Source organism: Jaculus jaculus, chromosome 10 (genome assembly GCF_020740685.1).
Source record: "Jaculus jaculus isolate mJacJac1 chromosome 10, mJacJac1.mat.Y.cur, whole genome shotgun sequence".
NCBI lineage: Eukaryota > Metazoa > Chordata > Mammalia > Rodentia > Dipodidae > Jaculus > Jaculus jaculus.
Window position 1 is genome coordinate 61,274,905 of NC_059111.1, and position 25,726 is coordinate 61,300,630.

At 39.3% G+C, this 25,726-nt stretch overlaps 2 protein-coding genes across 5 annotated transcripts in view; one reads left to right on the forward strand and one right to left on the reverse strand.

Annotated features, from left to right (window-relative positions):
- The window catches only part of Krit1 (KRIT1 ankyrin repeat containing), a 44,211-nt gene extending 28,180 nt beyond the window's left edge, over nucleotides 1-16,031 (reverse strand). The window contains exons 1-6 of one of the 2 annotated variants that reach the window (XM_045160996.1): nucleotides 15,603-16,031; nucleotides 12,291-12,394; nucleotides 10,177-10,336; nucleotides 3,003-3,095; nucleotides 1,254-1,383; nucleotides 65-308 (exon numbers count right to left, since the gene is read on the reverse strand). In XM_045160996.1, coding sequence (XP_045016931.1) covers nucleotides 65-308; nucleotides 1,254-1,383; nucleotides 3,003-3,095; nucleotides 10,177-10,336; nucleotides 12,291-12,392 — 729 coding nt within the window. In that variant the 5' untranslated portion in view covers nucleotides 12,393-12,394; nucleotides 15,603-16,031. The remainder of the gene's footprint in view (nucleotides 1-64; nucleotides 309-1,253; nucleotides 1,384-3,002; nucleotides 3,096-10,176; nucleotides 10,337-12,290; nucleotides 12,395-15,602) is intronic. The other variant, XM_045160997.1, reaches the window with a different exon arrangement.
- A 484-nt stretch (nucleotides 16,032-16,515) lies between these two features.
- Ankib1 (ankyrin repeat and IBR domain containing 1) overlaps nucleotides 16,516-25,726 on the forward strand; it is a 190,980-nt gene continuing 181,769 nt past the window's right edge. For 2 of the 3 annotated variants that reach the window (XM_045160276.1, XM_045160278.1), the window contains exon 1: nucleotides 16,516-16,597. The gene's annotated coding sequence lies outside the window, so the exon portion shown is untranslated. The remainder of the gene's footprint in view (nucleotides 16,598-25,726) is intronic. The other variant, XM_045160277.1, reaches the window with a different exon arrangement.

The following is a 25,726-nucleotide window of genomic DNA, read 5'->3' on the forward strand; positions in this document are numbered from 1 at the left end:
ATTTCTCTGGCAAAACTTAGACTTGAAAAGTTTCTTGAAATTATATATAAAATTCAACTCTTACCCGATTTGTATACTGAAGATCTGATCCAAACAGTGGGTTGTAAATACAGGTATCTGCTTTCTCTAGGGCTAACATTTTACTCTTTATTTCTAATGCACTGTAGCCCATATGTAGTGAATTTTCTGTCTGACCTGATTCTGTAGCATATGCAGGGTTTATGACATTAGTTTTTATCCGCTCAAGTGGAGAAGGTCGGAATAAAGCTGGAATAAAATGAGACTGTGCATGACGTTCATCTAACCACCTGGCAAAAGAGGAAAAGAGGTAGAAGTATCTGTTCAAAAGTGCAGATGGAAAAGGCAGACCACTTCTAACTATGATATGTGATACCCTCTAATATCACACTCAATTTTTTATAATTTTGGTTTTAAGTATAAAAGTTGTCCATAAGAAAGTTGTCTATGAACATAGCAAACAATTTTTCTAAAACATGTAGATGCCATCATAATCATAAAAACTCCTTTCAAAAAATACAACTTGTTCACTGATAAGAGTAATACTATATCTAAATTTAGAACAGAAGAATATTAACTCTTTTTAAGTTTTATTTTATTTTATTTATTTATTTCCCAAGGTAGGGTTTCACTCTAGTCCCGGCTAACCTGGAATTCACTATGTAATCTCAGGGTGGTCTCAAATTCACGGTGATCCTCCTATCTCTGCCTCCCAAGTGCTGAGATTAAAGGCGTGCACTACCACTCCTGGTTTTAATTCTTTAAAATTTTTAAATAAATTTTTAAAATATCTTATTATTTATTTATTTGAGAGATAGAGAAAAAGAAAGGGGAAGAGGCAGATAGAGAGAAAGAGACAATGGGTGCATCAGGGCCTCCAGCTATTGCAAACAAACTCCAGAAGCATGCGCTCCTCTGTGCATCTAGCTTACATGGGTCCTGGGGAATTGAACCAGGGTCCTTAGGCTTCACAGGCAAATGCCTTAACAGCTTAGCCACTTCCTCAGCTCAAGAATCTTAATTATTATGCCAGGATAGTTCTTATTATTTGGAAAGATAAAATTTGCATAATGTGAGTAGACAAGACAGCCTTATTTTGTTTTTTTTCTCATCATTACAACAAAAATTTACCATTTCTTAATATATACATTATATTCATTACTTTTTCCAAAAGCAACATTAGACTAATTTTAGTTGTAAGTATTTGATTAATTAATTTTAATAGCATTTCTTACTTATCCAAGGCTATCAACATCCTTGCTGTAAGTGTTGCAAAGTGTGTACTGGATTCACTACAGACTCTCATAATATCTTGTAAACAGTAAAAAATTGGACATCCTGGAGTATAGGTATATTTAGTATTATCTGAAAAAGAAAAATGAAGAATTATGCTATTATATGATGGCTTAAAATGCACGTTCATTAAAATATGTAGCATATTTTTTAAAACCTGCTAAATATAATGGAAATTGTTCTAGATTTGGACTTAGATGGCCTGAATTCAAGTGATGGCTGGTTCTGTGACTCTGTCTAGATGGATGTGGCATTTACAATCTTGAAAGATTATATAAATTGTTTCCTCTGTCTCTTCTGCAACAATGTTGTAAATTTTTTTTCTTTTTTTGATTATTCAAAATAGGATTTTGCTTTAGACCCGGCTGACCTGGAATTCACTACGTAGTCTCAGGCTGACCTTGAATTCACAGTGATTTTCCTATCTCTGTCTCCCTATTGCAGGGATTAAAGGTGTGCACTATAACACCCAGCTTTAATGTAAATTTATTGATATTTCCAATGCCATTTAAAATGATGAACTTTTGGCTGGCATGGTGGTACACACCTTTAATCCTACCACTTGGAGACAGAGGTAGGAGGATCGCCATGAGTTCGATGCCACTCTGGGACTATACAGTGCATTCCAGGTCGGCCTGGGCTAAAGTGAGATCCTACCTACAAAATCCAAAAACCTAAAAACTAAAAAATAAAAAAAGATGAATTTTTAAGCTCAGCAATGCTTAGGAAACTATATCCATAGCTGGCTAATAAAACACATGCTAAGTATTATAAAACAGGCTTGGCTGGTCATTAATATTTTAGCAGAATTATTATTGCATTACATGAAGCCATTATTTTATAGTTTCCAAAGTCATTTAACAATACATCAATGAATTCTTTCTGTAGTAATGAAACAAGTGAGAGCAGGTAACAATATTGTCTCTATTTATAAATAAAGGCTAAAGCTTAAAACAGTGATTTACCCAAAGTCACAAAATGAGGGTTGGTACTGATTCTCAAGAGGTTTTTTTTTTTTTTTTTTTTTTTGAGGTAAGGTTGCACTCTAGCACAGGCTGACCTAGAATTCGCTATGTGGTCTCAGGGTGGCCTCAAACTCACAGTGATCCTCCTACGTCCAAGTGCTGGGATTAAAGGTGTGCGCCACCACGCCTAGCTCAAGTGTTTTTTTTTTTTTTCCAGGTAGGGTCTCACTCTAGCTCAAGCTGACCTGGAATTCACTATGAAGTCTCAGGGTGGCCTCGAACTCACGATGATCCTCCTACCTCTGCCTCCCAAGTGCTGGGATTAAAGGCGTGCACCACCACATCCGGCACTTTTACTTTCTTTAGTATTCCTTTCCTCTTAACTTCTCTGTTTTAATTTAAAAAAGCAAAATATTATTCATTAGCCAAGAAGCCTATTATTTTGAAATCAAGACATTTTTGATATATTTTTTTCTATTAATTTAAAAATACGATTTCTGTTAATATGATGGAGAATGGAATTTCAAAAGAGAAAGTGTGGGGGGACGGGGGAATTAACATGGGATTTTTTTAATAATCATGGAAAATGCTAATAAAATTTTTTAAAAAAATACAATTTCCAACAGTATTACAAAAGAAACTATAAATGCACAGTTTTAAGTTCTTCTGCAGACTTCCAATTAGTATCTAAAAACACATAAAATCTGTATAATAAATTCAGATTACCTTTGACAACTGATGGAACAATAAATAATGCTGCTTCTCTGCCTATCTTCTCTCCATCCAGAGGAAATTTCTTCATTAGTACTACTCGTTTTCCTAACCATTAAAAAAAAAAAAAAAAAAGTGAGCAAAGATAAAATTAAGAGACTTGTTTAGCTTGCTGGTTGGTTTTGTTTTGTTGAAATAGTTTCCTTTTGTAACCCTGGTCTAGAATTCCCCTATGTAGCCTGGGCTGGTCTCAAACTCTTTTTTTTTTAAATTTTTTATTTATTTATTTGAGAGCGACAGACACAGAGAGAGAGAATGGGCGAGCCAGGGCTTCCAGCCTCTGCAAACGAACTCCAGACGCGTGCACCCCCTTGTGCATCTGGCTAACGTAGGACCTGGGGAACCGAGCCTTGAACCGGGGTCCTTAGGCTTCACAGGCAAGCGCTTAACCGCTAAGCCATCTCTCCAGCCCATGGTCTCAAACTCTTGATTCCCCTGCCTCATCCTCCCAATTGTTGGAACTATAGGTATGACCTACCATACCTAGCTAAAAGTAATAGTTTTTTGTTTTGGTATTTTTTGTTTGTTTGATTTTGGTTTTTTGAGGTAGGGTCTCACTCTAGCCCAGGCTAACCTGGAATTCACTATGGAGTCTCAGGGTGGCCTTGAACTCACGGCAATCCTCCTACCTCTGCCTCATGAGTGCTGGGATTAAAGGTGTGTGCCATCATGCCTGGCATTTTTTTTTTTTGGGGGGGGTATTTCGTGTGTGCTTGTGTGTGTCATGGCACATGTGTGGAGGTCAGAGGACAACTTTTAAGTGGGTCTTGGCCTTTCACCTTGTTTGAGGCAGGGTTTCTGGTTGTCTACTGCTACGTAAGGCACACTAGCTAGCTCATGAACTTCCAGATGATTGTCTTGTCTCTACCTCCCCTTCTTGTTTGTGCTATATCATCTGGATTTTATTTATTTATTTATTTTGTTTATTTATTTCAAAGCAGAGAGAAACAGGGGAGAGAGAGAATGAATAGGCATGCCACAGCTTCCAGTCACTGCAAACAAACTCCTGATATGTGTGCCACTTTGTGCATCTGGCTTTACCTGGGTACTGAGGAACAGAACCTAGGTTGTTAGGCTTTGCAGGCAAGCACCTTAATTCCTGAGCCATCTCTCCAGCCCTGGACTTTTTTTTAAATGTGGGTTCTGGGGATCTGAACTCAGGTACACATACTTGCACAACAAATGCTTTATCTACTGAGCTACTTCTCATACTCCAATAGAAGACTGAAATCTTAAATTACCTTCAGAATTAGAAAATATTTAGTGATTGACAATAATGCTTTTGTGGTAGGGATCTTGTCTAACATGAGAAAGGCCTTGGGTTTGAGTCCCGGCACTATAAAAATATCTTTTTTAAAAATAAAAGTTAAGCTGGGTGTGGTGGTACACACCTTTAATTCCAGCTCGGGAGGCAGAGATAGGAGGATCGCCATGAGTTTGAGGCCACCCTGAGCCTACATAGTGAATTCCAGGTCAACCTAGGTTAGAGTAAGACCCTATCTTGAAAAACCAAAAAACCCAACCAAATAAACAAACAAACAAACAAAAAACCAAAAAGTTAAGAAAATTTAAAGAGCAAAAAGAAATAAAAATTAAAAACAGATTCAGGGTCATATTTATTTACTTATTCATTTTCATGATGTAGCTCACAGTTAAAGGGGCCACCTGCAACAGGCAAGTGGCCCCAGTGCAGCTTGACCCCCATGGCTGTGTGAAGGTGCAACAGGGACTCAAAGGCAGCATGGCAGGGTCATATTTTAACTCAGCAGAAGCATCTATGCATGGCAAGGAAATTGTCTTGTGCTCAAGACTGAAAAGCAGCTTTCAACAGCAAGACATACTATACCATCAACAGGCAAACACTTCATCACCCAGCTTGGATAAAATGGTAACAATTTTATTATAGTACACTCACTGAGGTGAGTGATATATGTAAGTTTCAAAATCTTATATGTTCAACAACTCTTAACATTCAAACTTCATGCTCAATTTCAGTTTTTTTTTTGTTTTTTTTTGGCTTTTTGGTAGGGTCTTACTCTGGTCCAGGCTGACCTGGAATTAACTCTGTCATCTTAGGGTGGCCTTGAACTCATGGCGATCCTCCTACCTCTGCCTCCCGAGTGCTGTGATTAAAGGCGTGCGCCACCACGCCCAGCTTTCAATTTCAGTTTTTATTAAAATCTGGTTGGGGGGGGGGGCTGGAGTGATGGCTTAGCAGTTAAGGCATTTGCCAGAGAAGCCTAAGGACCCAGGTTCGATTTTCCAGAACCCATGTAAGCCAGATACACATATGTCTGGAGTTCTTTTGTAGTGGCTAGAGGCCCTGGAGTGCCCATTCTGTCTCTCTCTGCTTCTTTCTCTCTTTCATAAATAAATAATATATTTTAAAAAAAAATTAAAAAATCTGGTTGGGTTATAAACCATTCCTTTGGACTATGACTATTATTCTTTCCAAACTTGGCAGTAAGTAATAACCTCTAAGTCTTGCACTCTAAATCCTTTCATCTTTGAAATACCTTTGGCATCATATTTATCACCCTTTCCAATCTCCTCACTTTAAGAAATACAAAATGCATATGTCATCTGTGAGCAGGGAGATGAAAGAAGATATAAAGCAGCTTTATTTATTTATAGAGTTTGTGTTTGTGATTATTAAGACCTATTATATTATAGTTCCCCAAGTTACTTTACAAAACTGACACTTGTATAAATATATGAGCTAGATGCACAATAACAGTCTAATAAATTTAGAGTCTCTATTTCTTCTATCCAGCTCAAAGTCTTGTTCCTACTTATTTTTCTTGCTTTGTTATTCTCTAAATCCATCAGTATCCACTGTTTGCCTCCTTTAGAAATTATATATGTAACTATGAGCTGTCAGGTGAGAAAAAAGGGCACTGAATAGAAGTTGGAATGCAATGTTTTCGTCCTAATTTCACCATTAATGATAATATGCTCTTAGTAGGGGACAACTTATGCTTACAATTTTATTAGATGTAAAAATAACCACATATGAACTCAAAGGACCAATTTAAGAATTTCAAGAGTCAGTAATAGTGCTAGTGCTCTGTAACCTACCTATAATACTGTACAAAATGTACAGCACATTAGTCTTTTTCATGTTCCATGTGATGCCTAAGTAAGAAATCATATTTAGTGTAGAACTTATTTCTTTATTTTTATTATTAAAAGCTGCCCAAGGAGCTGTGGAGATGGCTCACTTGCTAAAGTGTCTTACCATGCAAGCATGAAATCTAAGTTCAGATCTTCAGAACCCTCGTAAAAGTTGGACATGTGCCTGTAATCCCAATGCTGAGAAGACAGGAAGATCTCAGGCTTGCTGACAAGCTAGCCTAGCTGAATCTGTGAGTTCCAGGTTCAGTGAGTAATCAAAAATAAGGCTGAGTGTGGTGGTGCACGTCTTTAATCCCAGCACTCAGGAAGCAGAGGTAGGAAAGTTGCCATGAGTTTGAGGCTACCCTGAAACTAAATAGTGAATTCCAGGTCAGCCTGAGCTAGAGACCCTACCTTTATAAACCAAAAAAAAAAAAAAAAAAAGGCTGAGTGCAATTGTGAGTATGTCAAACTCTGATGCCTCCACATGCATATGAAAACACACACACACACACACACACACCCGTGGTTAACTGACATGTTTTCATACATTTTTGGATAAAAGGACCTAGTGGCAGAGCTTGCCTATTATATAGCAAATCATGATTTATTTTTGCTTAAATATGTGACTAGGCTATTAGGAATTCTGTCTCAGGATAAATTCCAATAGTATACTAATCTGTCAATAACGAAATAAGTCTTGGGCTGGAGAGATGGCTTAGCGGTTAAATGCTTGCCTTTGAAACCTGAGGACCCTGGTTCAAGGCTTGATTCTCCAGGACTCACGTTAGCCAGATGCACAAGGGGGGTGCACGCATCGGTTTGCAGTGGCTGGAGGCCCTGGCATGCCCATTCTCTCTCTATCTGCCTCTTTCTCTCTCTGTCACTCTCAAATAAGTAAAAATAAACAAAAATAAAATAAAATAAATAAGTTTTGATGAAAATTTGTTACTGAAGTCCAGAAGTTCAAGAGTGAGGTAGACAAGATCGACAAACTTATGGCTCCTATATATGGCATCAAATACCTTCATTAACTAAAAGAATAGACTCACCCCTTTATTTTTTTAAGCTAAATTTGGTTTCTAGATCATTTCATGAGAAGTAAATTCAATAATTGGGAAAAGTAAATTCTCTTTATGATACTTAGAACACATATCAAAAACTATACAAATTGGGGCTGGGAAAATGGCTCTGCAATTAAAGGTGCTTGCCTGCAAAACATTCCAAAGTGGGTTCAATACCAAGCCACCAATGTAAGTGGGACACAAAAAGTGGTCCAAGTGTCTTGCATTTGTTTGCACAGTAAGAGGCTCTGGTATGCCCATACACATGCAAATAAATTAAGTAAAAAATAATTGTTCTGGAGAGATAGCTCAGCAGTTAAGGAGCTTGCCTGCAAGCCTAATGACCCGGGTTCAATTCCCCAGCATCCATGTAAAACCAGATGCACAAAATAGTTTATGCATATGGAATTCGTTTGCAGTGCCCAAAGGCCTTGGTATACCCATTCTCATTTTCTTTCTGCTTGCAAATAAATTTTAAAAATTTTTTTAAATTAAAAACCTGGGGTAGAGAGAAGGCTTAGAGGTTAAGGTGCTTACCTGCAAAGCCAAAGGACCCAGGTTTGATTCCCGAGGACCTATGTAAGTCAGATGCACAAGGTGGCACATGTGTCTGGAGTTCATCTGCAGTGGTTAGAGGCCCTAGTGTGCCCATTCTCTCTGTCTCTCTCAAATAATATGTAATAATGTAAATAATATATAATTCTTAATATGTTGAACTATAAGACTTAAAGTCAGTGGTGGTTTGAATGTAAGATGTCTGCTGTAGGTCAATGTGTTTGAAGGCTTCTGGATCCTCAGCTGGCAGCACTATCTGGGAAGGTTTGGAAGGTTTTAGAGATTTTTGGAGGTGAAGCCTTGCAAAGTGTGTCACTGAGGCAGGCCTTAAGGTGTTATAGTCTGGCCCCACAGCCTGTGTTCTCTCTATATGCATCCTGATTCTGGCAAGAGTCTTACCACTCCAGCCTGCCATGTCTTCCCCACCATGATCAAATTTCTCCTCAAAATCTATAAGCAAATTAAACCTCCTCCCACTTAAGCTGCTTCTAGTTGAATACTTCATCCCAGGAATAAGAAAGTAACTGAGGGCTAGAGAGATGGCTTAGTGGTTAAGGTGCTCGCCCGTGAAGCCTAAGGACCAATGTTTGACTCTCCAGATCCCCTATAAGCCAGATGCATAAAGATGAGGCAAGTGTAAGGTTGTACATGCCCACTAGATGGTCCAACTGTTTGGAGTTCAATGGCAGTGGCTGAGGCCCTAGTGTGTCAATTCTCTCTCTAATAAAATAATAATAATAATAAAGAAAGAGAAAAAAGAAAGTAACTGATAAAAATTCCCAATTCACAAAAATTCTTTTAAGACCTACTGTGGAAGTTAATGTGATACCTCCATAGATTTACAATGCATCTATTTTTGTGAACTAATATCCAAAATAACAATACATCAAATTACAGGATCAAGTACAACTCTGCAATACAAAGTCAACTAAAACAGATGAATCAGAAAAACAACCTCTAGGAAATGGACAAGGGCTAGAGAGATGGCTTAGTGGATAAGGTACTGCATTGTAAAGCCTAAGGACCTAAGGTTCAACTTCCCAGAACCCATGTAATCCAGATGTACAAGGTGACACATGTGCACAAGGTGGCGTATGCATCTGGAGAGTTCATTTGTGGCTAAAGCCCCTGGCATGCCAATTTTCTCTCACTCTCTCATAAATAAATTTTAAAAAGGACAAATGGGGGGGGGGAACACTGAATAATCTTTAAAAACAAAATGAAAATGGCACAGAGAGGTGCTCTTTACCTAACAACTGTTTTCAACTGCTGTATGATTGTAACATTACCTTTTAAATTATGATGCCTGGTTTATTACATAGTGTTACAGTTTCTGTAACTTCTTATGAGTGTACAGCCTGAGAAAATGGAACATTCATTACTTTTCAATTGCTTGCACAGCTATACATCAACTAATATTTTAAATGGGGCCTCAGTCTTTCAGTGTTAATACTTTTACAATTCAGTTTGGGTCTTCAAAAAAGTTCTTCGTATGACTAAATGGGAAGAAAATCTCTGCAAGTTGGTAACTTGCAATGATTTGTCCTAATCTATGAACATTAACTTTTACTTAGCTATGGAAAAAGGCTAATAATTCTTTCTGTCTTGGTAAAATAATAGTAAGATACTTTTCTAAAAATATTACAGCCAATATTTGAGAAGATTCAGAAAGTGATCAATAGGAAGGGGGAAGAAGGATCAAACTAAGGTGGTAAATATGATAAAAGTACATAATATACATGTATGAAAATGCCACAATCAAATTTTGTTAAATTGCCATATGCTAATAAAAATGAATAAAATTATACTTTTTTCAAGACTTAGTTTTATTTGTTTACTTGTTAGAGACAGAGAGGGAGAGAGTGATTGTGAGTGAGTAAGAATGGGCATACCAGGGCCTCTAGCCATTGCGAATGAACTCCAGATGCATGCGCTACCATGTGCATCTGGCTTAGGTGGGACCTGGAGAATCAAGCCTGGGTCCTTAGGCTCCACAGGCAAATGCCTTAATCACTAAGCCATCTTTCCAGCCCTTGAGTTACTTCTTGAAAGAGCTGGACTTAAGAAGAAATTCCTGAGGTTTTGTTTATTTATTTTTCTTTGGTAAATTTTTCAAATAGGAAAGAACATACAAACTTTTTTTGGTTTTTCAAGGTAGGGTTTCCCTCTAGCCAGGCACACCTGGAATTCACTATGTAGTCTCAGGGTAGCCTCAAACTCACTATAATCCTCCTACCTCTGCCTCCCAAGTGCTGAGATTAAAGGTGTACACTACCACGCCCAGCTGTAAACTCACTTTTAATATATTTTAAAAATAGTTTTCTTTATAAGCATTGAAAGAAATTAGACAAAGGTGGGGGGGCAGAGAAAAGAGTGAGAGAGAGATTGATTCCTACCTCTGATTCCTTGGTTTGCAGGAGAAATTGGTTTGGTGGTCTCTACTACATAATCCAATATACCTTGTGTTATTTCACTGTTGCCTTGAAGTTTAGTTTCCAACAAAACTTTCTTTCTCTTTTTTTTCTGTCCTTCAATAGGAACTTCATGCAACAAAATCTTAGATTTAAAAAAAATGACATTATAAGCTACCAAAACCAATACTCTATCAAACTTTAAAATAATATGCTTAACTCCAGCTCTAGATTTCTTAACTAAGAAAGTCCAAGGACTGGGCTATTGGTAATTAGTTTCCTATGTGAATCTATATACTATAACCAGGATAGGAAAATAGTTTCAGACAACCTTTAAAAAAGCAATTTAAGCCAAATGCTAGTGAAGTTAGTCTGGCTAAAATCTGTTACATAGAAAAGATAAAAATTCAGTTACGTGCATATGTACATATGTATACATAAGTACATATATGTACATACATTTGCTTCAATTATGTTTATTTATCTAATATAATGTAAGACTACGGAAGTAACTTGATTGCCTAGCAGGTGTGTTCAGCCTTGTCACTGCAACGTGATACTGTTACCTATAATTGTGATACAAGAGAAAAAAAAAATCACAAAAAACCCCTCAGAATTCGTTTGTTTCCTTTTGGTTTGTACGTAGATATGCATGTTCCTGTGTGGGAGAGTGCATATGCACATGTGAGGAAGACAAAAGACAAGCTTGGGTGTCATACTCAGAACTCCATCTACGTCTTTTGAGACAGGGTATCTCACTGATTAGACTAGACTACTTGGCCAGCAGGCCAGGGATCTACCTTGTATGGCTCCCCAGCAAGAGGATTATGGACATTTGCCACCATGCCTGGCTTTTTATGTAGGTACCAGGGATCTAACTCAGATCCTCATGCTTGCAAGGTAAGACTTTACCAATTGAGCTACCTTCTCCAGCCCCCAAATCTCACAATATTTCAAGAAAGATCAGGATTTTCTGTTGAGCCACATTCATAGACATCATGGTCTGAATGTGGCCCATGTTGGACATGCCTAGAAGCTTGATTTAAGGTAAAAAATATATTTTAAAATAAATTAATAAAAATAACTTGAGGGCTGGAGAGATGGTTCAGCAGTTAAAGGTGCTTACTTACTTGGGAGGCAGAGGTAGGTGGATCACTGTCAGTTCAAGGCCACCCTGAGACTACATAGTGAATTCCAAGTTAGCCTGGACTACAGTGAAACCCTACCTCAAAAAATGAAAAAAAGAAGAAAAAAAGTGCTTGCTTACAAATCTGATGGCCTAGGTTCAATTGCCCTGAACCCACATAAAGCCAGATACACAAAGTGGTCCAAGTATCTGGAGTTCATTTGTAGTAGCAAGAGGTCCTAGTGAGCCCATTCTATCTCCTTCTCTGCTTGAAAATAAATTAATAATTTGAAAATAACCAAGATCAACTTTGTATTAAATTTCTGAGTAGGTTAACTTTCACATTATGTTTTTATTTTAATTTTTGAGAATCATTTCATATATTGCACAAAAAATCCAAGAAAATAAATTTTATGGGTTTTTTGAGGTAGGGTCTCACTGTAGCCCAGGCTGATGTAGAATTTACTATGTTGTTTAAGTGTGGCCTTGATCTCACAGAGATCCTCCTACTTCAGCCTCCTAAGTGCTGGGATTAAAGGCATGTGCCCAGCTCTCATTTATTTTTGAGATAAAGTCTTATATATCGTGGACAGACCCTCAAACTCTCTATGTAGGTAAGGATGATCTTGAATTTCTGCTCCTCACCTCTACCTCCCAAGTACTTGAATTACAGGCACATACCACCTTGTCTAGTTAAAATAAATCTGCAGTTAAACCAGGGACTTCATGCATGCTAGGCAAACATTACTAACTGGATTACATCTCCAATCCCTCCAATAACCTTCCATCTACTAACCTACACACATAAATGAACAGAAAATGGTCAAAAGACACAGCAGAAAAAGAGACAATTGTAGGTGAAGATATATAATAAGTAGCTAATCAATCATTCATGGTATATAGTAAGATTTTACATATACAGGCACTACAGAATACCATTCAGTGGCAGAAATCAAATGTTAAGTATTCTTACTTCATAGGACTTAGCTCTGTATTCCCGAGAGTTGAGACTAGCAATATTCTTAGGACGAATAACAGCAACATATGCATCTTCTATGTTTTCTGGATTTCCCATTGCTTTATATAAAAAAAATTCCTTAGAAGATTATATGACACAATAAAGCATATAGTATTACATCAATCTGACTTTTTATTCTAACACACCCACTTTGAAAAATAATCATAAAAATAAAATGTTGACTTTTACATCTTGATGCATGCACCACCTTGTGCATCTGGCTTTACATGGACACTGGGGAATCAAACCTGGGTCTGTTAGGTATTGCAGGCAAGCACCTCAACAACCGAACCATCTTTTCAGCCCCAAGCTCACTGTTTTATATCCATTAACATTCACCCAAAAATCTTTAAAAAGAAAAATTCTGGCATTAAGCATTTGGAAAACAGATGCAGGGTTTGTCATTTTCTTTAGAGGTGTTTATCACACAGCCAAACCAGTGGTCTGTTGATAAAAACAAACAATGTTTTTCCATTTCCTTTATCAATTTCCTACATTATCCACAGTTTTTCTTCCAAATATATTCACTTTCTGTGTATACGCTCCCTTCTTCCAAACCCCCAACTATTTTTAAGTCTCTATTGGGCAATTCCCAATAAACTGAATTTCAGCTACCATCTGGGATGTTTATTGTCCATTTAGTGAGTGCTATTACTTTTTCTCAACTACACCAAAAAGCATCTCTTAGTATCTATATATTTTAGGTTTCTAAAGTTACATGCCAGTAAATTTCTAAAAGAACATCAGAGTTTCTTGTCTAATCATATTGACATAAGCTTTCTTCCATTTTTTTAAAAAGCCCATTAGGCATTAAAATGGTCTGTTCATATTTAATGAGTTCCTAACTGCTCCAACTCTCAGGAGAGAGAAAGAAAGAGATCATTTTCAAGAAAGGGTTCTGGAGCTGGGGGCAAGGTGGTGTATACCTTTAATTCTAGCACTAGGGAGGCAGAGGTAGGAGTATCACTGTGAGCTCAAGGTCACCCTGAGACTGTAGTGAATTCCAGGTCAGCCTGGGCTAGAGTGAGAGCCTCAAAACAAACAAACAAGGCCTTGAGAGATGGCTTACCAGTTAAGGTATTTGCTTGCAAAGCCAAAGGATCTGGTTGGATTCTCCAGGACCCACATAAACCAGAGGCACAAGGGGGCGCATGCATCTGGAGTTTGTCTGCAGTGACTGGAGGCCCTGGCACACCCATTCTCTCCATTTCTCTCTCTGCCTCTTTCTCTCTCTCAAATAAATAAAAAATATTTTGTTTTTAAAATCACCCTCCCAAAAAAGAAAGGGTTCTGAATGTTATTTGAAAGGACAGTAATTTATTCTGTTTTCTAAACTGCAATTGATGTTACTTTGGAACCTGGATTTGCTTTCCTAAGTGCTGTACAAATATCTTAGTACTGGAAAATTTCATTAAGAAATTCTGGCATTTTAAATAAAATTTAGGGCTGCAGATGACTCAGTGGTTAAGCACTTGCCTATGAAGCTTAAGGACCCTGGTTCAAGGCTGGATTCCCCAGGACCCACTTAAGCCAGATGCACAAGGTGGTGCATGTATCTGGAGTTTGTTTCCAGTGGCTGGAGGCCCTGGCACACCCATTCTCTCTCTCTCTACTTCTTTCTCTGTCTGCCTGTCGCTCTCAAATAAATAAATAAATAAAACAAAAATAAAAACTCATTAAAAAATTTAGCTGAAGAGCGTAACTAGTAAATTATTGTACAAAAATTTTATTTTAAATAATTTAAAAACCTATTATAAATTCTTGAATTTAAGATATTATGATGAAGACATTTCATTTTGTTAAGTTTTGAGGACAAACTCATACCTTTGTTTTAAGTTTTCAGGGCTACTTTACTTTATTGAACTTTTTATATTTTTTAAAATCCACCCATACAACAGAGGCTCTTATACCATGTGAAGAGGATACTTTTCTTTCAGAATTTCTACGTCGCAATTGCTTTTCACCTCAGATTAATAATGACTTAAACATAATGAAGACATATTTGAATGTTTTAAAGACTATAGGCTCCCTAAAAAGACACTGTACAAATATAGATGGCACAAGAACAGAAACAATACTTTCTATAAAGAACTAAAAGCAGAATTTAGTTGATAATTAAGAGCAAACCAATTCCTGTCTCCATCAATTCGTGAAATAAAATATATACATATTAGTAAAGCTTTGTTAATATTCACCTATTCATTTTTTAAAATACCTGTTAAAATATTTTAAAATTGATTTTCAAAAACTATCCTTAAAATTCACTTTCAATAAATATTCGTATTTGACTGAAATATAATACAACTTTCCAATGACATTAAATGAAACCAAATGTTAAGCCGGGAAAATAGTAAAAACTACTAATATATGAAAGTAAAGCTGGTAAGGCAGCAACACAAATGGATATGAGAACAATAACTTGAGTTAAATAACAAATATATTTATTTATATAATAAATATAAAATAAATATAATAAGGTCCATCTTAAGTGTTTGGAGTGTTTCATGGGTCCAATGACAAAGTGCAGGAAATATGTGACATTCGTTTTATGACTCACTGCATTGGAGAAAATGCTCTAGTATTAACGACACCATACTAAATAATGAAGCCTTGTAAAAGAAAGAAATGGCCGGGCGTGGTGGCGCACGCCTTTAATCCCAGCAGAGGTAGGAGGATCGCCGTGAGTTCAAGGCCATCTTGAGACTACAGAGTTAATTGCAGGTCAGCCTGGACCAGAGTGAGACCCTACCTCGAAAAACCAAAAAAAAAAAAAAAAAAAAAGGAAAGAAATAGAAATGGTTCCATAACCTAAGGAATGTGAGATTATTTGGGGAATTATGTAAGGCCATTTCTGGTTGCCACTATGGCTGGGAAAGGGGAGGTGCACAACTACCATTAAGTGCCAAGGGCAGGGTTAGTCGGTCTGCTTGCACACCGACTGTGACGACAGGTACGTTCTCTAGGACCAAGGGACGTAGTGGAGCTCAGATACTGAGGTAAGCCAGCTAAATAAAAACTCCTGGCGAAATTAAAACGATCATGGAAGAAAGCAAAGGAAGCAAGCCAAAAATCTTCTAAGGAAGTGATCACAGTACCGCAGGGAGAAATGAGGCGGAACGTGCACGGCTTTCCGTGCACAACACTGTCCCGGGGGTATTTTCCTCCACCTGCGCCCCTCGAGCTGCCGTGCTCCAAGCCCCCCCCCCCCGCACCCCCCAAAGGTGCTTGGGCTTCTCTGTAACTGCTGCTAAGAAGTAAGCGCCTTGCCTGGAGAACCGAGGCGTGGAGATGCCGGCGGCCGCCGCTCCGCCGCCTTTCCCTTGCTCGGTGGAGTCTGGGTGTGGATGTTCTCGTTTCCCCAGCGCGGTCGCACGCCAGCGGGCGGCCGACGGCCTCTCGGACCGCCGCATGCACCTCACGGGCGGGGGGCGTCACTACCTGGGGACGAGGGGCTGTCACGGCGCCCCCATCCCTCCTCCGGGCCTCCGCGGCGCAGCGCCACTTCCGGGGGCCGGCAGCCCCTCGGTCGTCTCCAAGCCGCGCCCGACAACTCGCGTCTCTGGAGAAGGGGCGGCTCCTGGGCACCCGCCCTTTCCCTCTTCTCGCCTCAGCACAGTCACCCGACAGCCTCTCCAGAAAACACGGGCTCCAGGTCTCCCGAGCCTCAGCTGGCCATCACGCCGCTACCGGGGCGAGGAAATCACTTCCGAGGTCACGCCGCGGGCCGGCTCGCAGTTGGCAGCGGAAGAGCTTCCGGGTCGGGATCCCTGGTGCCGCCGTTCCTGCTGCTTTCTGACGGGGCTGCGGGCTGCAGATCTGGGCTGGTAGCGGACGGGCTCCGAGACCCGGGTGGCGGAGGAGGAAGCGGGCCCGCCGCCGCAGAGCCCGAGGCCGGGGCGAGGAGGACGGCGGTCTCGGCTGCGCGCGCGCCGGGCTCGAGCATGAGCCGGACTTGACCGCGAGGCGGAGGCAGGAGCCACCGCCCCCTCCAGTCCTCCCGGGAGAGAGGCGGCGCGGCGGCCGGCCGGGGATGGGGGGCGCCCGCCCGCTGTGAGCTTACGCCGCGGGGCCTGGGCTGGCGCGGCGCCTTGCCGCGGCCCTCGAGCGCGCACCCTCGGGCCGGCGGGGGCGCCCGGCTCCGGAGCCCGTCCGGGTGGGTGGGTGGGGCGGGCGGGCGCGGAGTGTACCCGAGGTCACCCGCTCGGCGAGAGAGGCGGCGCTGGCAGAGCTGCAGACCCCCCTTCTCAGCCGGACCCGTGACAGTAAGTGTCAGCCTCGCGTCTCGGGTCTGTCGGGCGCTCCCGAGTTCGGAGCTGCCTGGTTCACGCCCTTCGGGTCTCCTCCGAGGGTGCTGCTTGTCCCTTCTGGAGCACGGTCTTGCCTGTCTCCATCCCCGAGCTGACAGCATCCAGTCTGCCCCTTGGACCTTTTCTCCCCCACGAATTTGTCAGCCTTTTGGTTTCCGGGGCGCGCCCCATGCGCTCCATCGGTGTACATCGACTTGTCGCTCTATCCTCGGAAATATTTGTGATTTGTGCCCTCGCTCATTTTATGTCGGAGCCGCGGAGCGCACCGCTTTTCCAGCCCATCTCCGAAGCTTGCAAAGCCTCGCATTAATTCTACCGGCCTCACGGAGCTAGAGTCTTGCAAGGAGCGGATAGGTTCAAGCGCCGTGTCAGGCTGTCATGGGTGGGGATAGATAGGTGCAGATGGATCCAGCGAACACTTATCTTGCTGCGTCTGGCACCACAACAAAAGCAGGGGCACTCCCCTGTCCCCCTGTTCCTTTCCCTTCCTGTGTGTGAATTATTTTCTGTACATTACTGTTTGACTCCAAGGAGATTGGAGCCCAAGCTATAAATGAAGCATCTCCCGAGCAGGTGTTGAGACTTAGTCTCACAAGCTCTATTCACAAGGAATGGCAAGTTGAACATCTTGTATTGAAATGCAGACCCATTCCACCGGAGCTGTACCAGCAGGGCTGAGAAGTGAACGTGAAAACAAATGTAATGCTTCAGCCAGTGTATTTTAAATAACGTTAGGTAAATTTTACTTTTCTGATTTGCATTTAGTTCTTAATTTACAAGTGTATGTATACTGTGAAAACCGTTGGGGCGAAAGCTGCTTTGCTAGTGGAGATTGTGGTTAAAAAGACTTTAATATTGAAGTGATTCTTAACTATCACATGTCCGATTGCATTTTATAAGATGATGATGATGATTTTATTATTATTATTATTATTATTATTATTATTGGTTTTTCAAGATAGGGTCTCGCTGCAGCTCAAGCTGACCTGGAATTCACTATGTAGTCTCAGGGTGGCCTCGAACTCAAGGCCATCCTGCCTCTGCCTCCCGAGTACTGGTATTAAAGGTGTGTGTCACCATGCCCCGCTTCTACAACATTATTTTTAATCTTTCAGACCAATCTCTTTTACTAATTTGTACCAAACCACCCACAGGTGTTACATATCTTGGTGCCTGTGACCTTCCTGCTTTTTAATTAAAAAAAATTAACTGTAGAGCTGCAGAGATATAGCTCAGCAGTTAAAAGTCACTTGGCTTGCAAAGCCTTAAGACCTGGGTTAGTATCCTCAGTATTCACATAAAGCCAGATGCATGTGTTTGGAATTCATTTCCAGTGTCAGGAGGCCCTAGTACGTCCATAGTGTGTTCTCGCTCTCTCTAATAATAAACAAAATAGTTAAAAAAAAAACTGTAAATATCTTTAATGTAAAATTTCAGATCTTGACGGTTTTTCATTAAAATTGGGTTTACTTTTTAAAGCTGCTGTTACAGGACTTTCCAGAAATTAGATAAACATATCAATTTAGTACTATCAATAATTGGACAATAGTTATCACGTGCCATCATGTGTTTACTGCTATTCAAGGCCCCATACAAAGCAAATGCTAATTAAAAATATTATTCTGTACTTTGCAGGTTCATTGTTACTATTCTGTAAACTAATGTAGTTTGGTAGCCTGCTGATTTACTTTTCTTTTGAAAAACATTATTATTTCATTAAGAAAGATGGGTGTATTTAATTCTTCCCCGCCCTTTAAAATATTAGAGCCACCAATTTGGGGCTGATTTGATTTGTAACTTTATACTTCACTTAGAAATAGGCTCAGAAGTTGTAGCTACAATTGTCTCTGGAAATGTACATTACTTGGCAAAGAAACCAGTCACTCTGCAGAGTTGAGTGTATTGTTAAAGGTGTGGCTTTTGTTTTCTGTAAAATGGATCAGCTTCTAAACAGGGCTATTGGGCTGTTTAGTGAGTCAATGGGCAATGTCTTTTTTTTTTTTTTTGTAAACAGTCCATTGATTAAGGAAAGGATGGGAAGCATAGAACCACTTTTTCTATCTCATTTGTTCCTTCACTCACAGGTCTGAGAGTTTTTAGTTTATACTGCAAAAGTGTTCAGTAATCAGGCAAACTATCTTACAAACAAGTGTTCTAACAGGTGGCTGCTGAGCCATGGGTGTTAGCTTGTTTAGCTACTCTTTTACAGTGTCTGGCACTGCTTACTCCTAAGAGAATTGTCTTCCTTTCCTGTTTATATTCAAACTCATAAAAGTGAAATATGTGTTTTTACAACTTACTTGTAGGTCTTCAAGGTATTTTCATATATGAGTAAGTAGAGTAGATGAAAGCAATACAAAATGAGTTTATATGATCTTCCATGACGGACTGTTAGAAATAACACCTTAGTACTTTGTGTATTTTTTTTTCCTTTTGAGGATGCATACAATATTAATTTAGGGTCAATTTTTAAAAATTTCTTTAAAATTTTAGATGTGTGTGACACATTTGCTAAAAAGGTTTGAGAGTTATTATATATTATATTGTTAGAGAGCAGTCTTGGACAGTTTGTGTGCATCATTCTAAAAATGCTAAGGTATTTTGTTTCCCTTCACAAAGTGACTTACAAGAAGTAATATTAATAAACTTATTATAATAAGTAATAAGGCAACAGTGAGTTTTGGACACATGGCTTATTTTTCACACAACTTCAAGCTGCCTTTTTTCTGTTTTTTTTGTCTTTTTTTTTTTAAACAGATAGTTTACTTTCATTCTTACTACGTATTTCACTAAGCCTTTATTGAACACATACTGTGTATGTGAGGCTGTGTGCATGTTCTAGATCTACAAGGTTAAATAAGTCATGATTCTTTTCCTCATTGAATTTACCAGTCTAGATACTTGACTAGGAGTCTTATCTAACTGCCTTTGAGATTCTTATGATATTTTAAGACACTTGACCTTATTCTGGAGTAGTTTTGTATTCTTTCTATAAGAATAAACACAATAAATTTGTTGAATGCTTAATTTATGCTAGTTATGCTGTCATTTAATTCTTTTAATCCTAAGGAATATTTTGTTTCCATTTAAAAACCACACAGATTCTGGCTTATAATATTGCTGAATTTAATTTTTGATTTTTTATTTTTGGAGGTAGGGTTTCATTCTAGTTTAGTCTGACCTGGGATTCACTACGTAGTCTCAAGGGTGGCATCAAACTCATGGTGGTCCTCCTACCTCTGCATTGCAAGTGCTGGGATTAAAGATGTGTGCCACCACACCCAGCTTAAATAAATAAATATATTTTTAATTTATTTATGAGAGAAAATGGATATTCCAGGGCTTCTTGCCAATGGAAATGAAGTTCAGATGCATGAGCCACTTTGTGCATTTGGCTTTATGTTAGGTACTGGGGAATTGAACCCAGGCCATCAGACTTTGCAGGCAAGAGCCTTTAACTGATGAGCCATCTCTTCAGCCCATGATTATTTTTCCCATTTGTAATATATTAAGAAAAAATTTACCTACACCTCATACATACATGCATGCATGCATGCATACATACATACATATATATATATATATATACACACACACATATATATATTTTAAATATTTTTACCTTTTAAAATATTTATTATTTATTTATTTATTTATTTAAACAGAGAGAAAGAGGGAAGGAGAGTGAATGGGCACACCAGGGTCTCCAGCCACTGCAAACGAACTCCAGATGCATGCACCACCTGTGCATCTGGCTAACATGGGTTCTGGGGAATAGAACCTGGGTCCTTTGGTTTGCAGGCAAACACCTTAACCACTAAGCATCCCTCCAGTCCTATTTTTACTTTAAAAAAATTTTTTATTAGCATTTTCCATGATTATAAAAAAATATCCCATGGTAATTCCCTCCCTCCCCCCCTACACTTTCCCCTTTGAAATTCCATTCTCCATCATATTACCTCCCCATCTCAATCATTGAACTTACATATATATAATATCAACCTATTAAGTACCCTCCTCCCTTCCTTTCTCTTCCCTTTATGTCTCCTTTTTAACTTACTGGCCTCTGCTACTAAGTATTTTCCTTCTCACGCAGAAGCCCAATCATTTGTAACTAGGATCCACATATGAGACAGAACATGTGGCGCTTGGCTTTCTGGGCCTGGGTTACCTCACTTAGTATAACATGCATATATATTTTAAATATTATGTGTTTATTTGCAAGGAGGGAGGGAGAGAGGGATATATATATATATGCATATATATGTATGTATATATATATGTATATATATATATATATATAGAGAGAGAGAGAGAGAGAATATGAGAACATTAATGGGTGCACCAAGGCTTCCAGCTTGATGTGGGTACTTGGAAATAGAACCCTGGTCATTAGGCTTTGATAGCAAGAACCTTAACCACTGACCCATCTCTCTAGCCCCTGACCTACATTTTTTAAAGGAAATAAGTTTTAATTTGGTCATAACAATTATCATCTTATTCTCATGTATTTCTTCAAATAGAAAAATACCAATTATCAAGATGTCATTTTAGTTATATTTTAAACCTTTGAAAATATATAATTCTCAAGTTTATTATGCTTAACTGTAACGTAGATATATTTTTTCAAGTTTAGCAATGAGACCAAGAGCCTATAAAATGTACTAAGAAATATTTATATTTCCTCAAAAGGGTAGAGTAATTAGAGTAAATGAGTCCTGTGAGATCTACTTAGCTCTTAAAATTTTGAATTTAATTTTGGCAACTATTTAAATGCCTTGGAGAGTCTTGTTTCTTTAATGAAGATATTCCTTCAGATTTAAAAATGATAGTTAAATCATTTAATCTGCAGTTAGTAGAATATGTTTTTTCAGTGGGTCAATACAGTTCAATCTGATGATTTCTTAGCCCCACTAACTTTTTTGTTGTTGTTGTTTTTGTTTTTTTGAGGTTGGGTTTCACTCTACCTCAGGCTGACCTGGAATTAATTATATAGTCTCAGGGTGGCCTCAAACTCATGGCGATCCTCCTACCTGTGCCTCCCAAGTGCTGGGATTAAAGGCGTGCACCACCATACCTGGCTAGACCCACTAACTTTTTAAAGCATGGTTTTCCACAATCAACTCTTTTCTGAAAGCCTCCTTTGCAAAGCCTACTAACAGATTGCTATTCTTTTAGCTAATGCCTTCTACTATTAGTCACATAGTTTTCTGCTTTTAGGACTATAGAGCAGATTATTAATACTTATTGAGTTCCTACAAAAACATAGTCCTTGCCATTTTCCTATTTAGTCCAATATATGTATTTTAACTTGACATTGACAGTCCTTGCTTTTTGGTCTTGTAAAATTCTTGGCATCATGAAAGTCACTGTATTCTTTTCAGAACAGAATAATATGGTGTTAGAGTTCCTATTCAAGAACACAACTAACAAAATTATAAATGTGTTTGGTGCTTGATTTCCAAAGATAAATAAGCCAAAATTCCTTTCCTCAGTGATCTGTAAAATGCTTCCTTAAAATTTGTGAATAAAAAGCTTATTTAAACAATTGAGATGCTTTTTAAAAAATTATTTTATTTATTTATTTGACAGAGAAAGAGAGAGAGAGAGAATGGGCACTCCAGGGCCTCCAGCCACTCAAACAGACTCCAGACGTGTGCGCCCCTTTGTGCATCTGTCCAACATGGGTACTGGGGAATCGAACCTCGGTTCTTTGGCTTTGTAGGCGAAGGCCTTAACCGCTAAGCCATCCCTCCAGCCCCTGAAATGTCTTTTTTTTTTTTTTTGAGGCAAGCCTAACAGATGGCCGGGGTGGGGGGGATTGGCATGCCAGGACCTCCAGCCATTGTGATTGAACTTCAGATGCATGTCCTATCTTGTGCATGTGTGTGATCTTGTGCACTTGCATCACTTTGTGCAACTGGCTTACATGGGACCTGGAGAGTTTAATATGAGTCCTTAGGCTTCGCAAGCAAGTGCCTTAATTGCTAAGCTCTCTCCAGCCCCAATGAAATGCTTTTATTTTATTTATTTATTTATTTATTTATTTATTTATATTTATTTATTTGAGAGTGACAGACACAGAGAGAAAGACAGATAGAAGGAGAGAGAGAGAATGGGTGCGCCAGGGCTTCCAGCCTCTGCAAACAAACTCCAGACGCGTGCACCCCCTTGTGCATCTGGCTAACGTGGGACCTGGGGAACCGAGCCTCGAACCGGGGTCCTTAGGCTTCACAGGCAAGCGCTTAACCGCTAAGCCATCTCTCCAGCCCATCTACACAAGTATAAAAGCATTACCTTCTTGTTAATATATCCATTCAGTATGGAACAAAAGCACGTATGTAAATAAAAATGTTAAGCCAAGGTTTTCATTCTGGTCACAGACAATAACAGATTAACATTTGTTTTTTTTCAGGAAATTTCTATATCACATTTTTATTTCAGATTTTTAAAATCATTTTGACATAATTTCAAATTACTGGAAAGATGCCAAAGTAGCAGAAAGAGGTGCTGCATTCCTTTCACTCTGGTTTCTTCCACCATTAATATTTTGCTGCATTTCTTCTATTGCAGCCCTTTTTGTCTCCATGCATATATGCATATGGGTAACACATATACATAAAATATTAGTCTTTTCCTAAGCTTTCTGAGCAAACAGTAGATATCTGTTACCCTTAAATACGTCATTTTTTAAAAAACAAGGGCATTATAGCCAACATACTGCCCTCCATGAATACATTTTAGTTGTCACTAGACTTCTTCATCCTCAGTTTTCCCTACTTTGCATGTCTTTGACAGTTTCATAAAGTGTAATTCCTGCATTACACAGCATGACTGGTCCTAGGTCGGTAAAATATTTCCTTATGATCCCAATCAGTTGATGCTTTCCTGATAGAAACCGAAAAACTATTGAGCCTTTCTCAGTACTTTGCATCAAGAGGCATTCATTGTCAAACTATGTCACTACTAGCAATGATAAAAACAATTGTACTTATGGAAATATATCCCCAAATTGTGCCAGTCTTGTTTCTTACCAAACCTTCACTTGCTAACCTTCATTTCATTGATGACCCCTACCCCATAAAAATTAACCATGTTTATGATGACTGCCAAATGATATTATTGAGTGATTATTATTTCTTAGACATGTCTGTCTGTCTATCTTTCTGACAGAGAGAAAAAGGCAGATAAGGCAAATAGAGAATGGGCATGTCATAGCCTCCAGCCATTAGAGTCGAACTCCAGACACATGCACCACCTTGTGTATCTGGCTTATGTGGGTCCTGGGGAATCAAACCTGGGTCCTTTGGCTTTGCGGGCAAGTGCGTTAACTGCTAAGCCATCTCACCAGCCCCATGTATTGGTATTTTATTGAAAGGTACTAATATGTTCTCCCTTTATTAAATTAGTGACGACCTTTAGATTTTGAACTCATGATTTGTTGTTATTATCACTTTCTACACAATTTGTAGTTTTTCCCACATTAGCCAGGGAAGAACACCTTCAGACTGGCTGTGTGACCATTGTATCTTGCTTCTGTCTCATTCATTGTGCATTTCTATATGACTTTTTGTCAGAATAAGTTGTTCACGATCATCTTGTGCTTTTGCTTGCACTAGCTCTGAAATCAGCCATTTCTACAAGGAGTCATATTTTTGCCTTATTTTAACTTTCTTTTCTAAAATTCTTATCATATTTTAAAAATTAATTAATTTTTGGTGTTTGTGTGGGTTCACTCATGCCAGGGCACATATGTAGATAGATGTCAGAGGACATCTTACAGATTTCTGTGCTTTTCTTTTCACCTTCTTTGAGCTGCTATAAATAAATGTCAGAATAGCTGGCCCTAGAATTTTTTGTCTCCTGGCTCCACCTCTCATTATTATAGGTATATTGGGATCACAGATACACTTGCTACTTTGTGTCCAGCTTTGTATGGGCACTGGGGAGGATCCAACGCAAGCTGGCAAGCTTATAAGCAAACACCTTTAACCACTGAGCAGTTACTCTACCCTAGCCCCCCCCTTTTTTTTGTGAAGATAGTGTGTATTTAAAAACTTTAAGTAGCTGGGTGGGGTGGCACATGCCTTTAATCCTAGCACTCAGGAGGCAGAGGTAGGAGGATCTCCCTGACTTCAGGGCCACCCTGAGGCCACATAGTGAATTCCAGGTCAGCATGGGCTAAAGTGAGACCCTACCTCGAAAAACAAACAGCAGCAGCAACAACAACAACAAAAAAAAGAACCTTTAAAAACTTTAAGACTTGGGAACTTAATATACTCATTGCTACTGGCTTATCAGTGCTTCCACATCCTCTCACTGATGAACTGTAGTATAGATGTGTGTACATATGGTTCGTATATACATATATAATACACCCATCATACATACCTCTTTTGGTGTTTTGAGATGTTGCCCAGGCTGACCTCAAATACCATATGTCACCAAAACTGACCTTGAACCCATAGTCTTACCTACACCTCCAAAGGCTGGGATTCAGGGCTGCAGAGATGACTTGTCAGGTAAGAGTACTTGCTATACCTTACACGAGTATGAGGACCTGAGCTTGATCCTCATCACCTACATGAAAATCCAGGTATGGCTGCACATGCTTGTAACCCCAGTGTCCCGGGGGATGGAAACAGGAGGATTCTGTAGTCAGCTAGTCAGATTAAAAAAAAAACAGGAGGGCTGGAGAGATGGCTTAGCGGTTAAGCGCTCGCCTGTGAAACCTAAGGACCCCAGTTCGAGGCTCGGTTCCCCAGGTCCCACGTTAGCCAGATGCACAAGGGGGCACACGCGTCTGGAGTTCGTTTGCAGAGGCTGGAGGCCCTGGCGCGCCCATTCTCTCTCTCTCCCTCTATCTAGCTTTCTCTCTGTCTCTGTCGCTCTCAAATAAATAAATAAAATATTAAAAAAACAAAACAAAACAGGAGACTTCCAGTTAAGATGGCGACGTAGGTACCACGCCAAAGCAGCCTAGGGGGGAAAAAGACCAAAAAAACTCAGCAAAATACACACTTTTACTAAAAAGTGAGGTGTATAGGAAATTGAGGCGGCAGCGGAGAAGTAGAAGAGTTATAG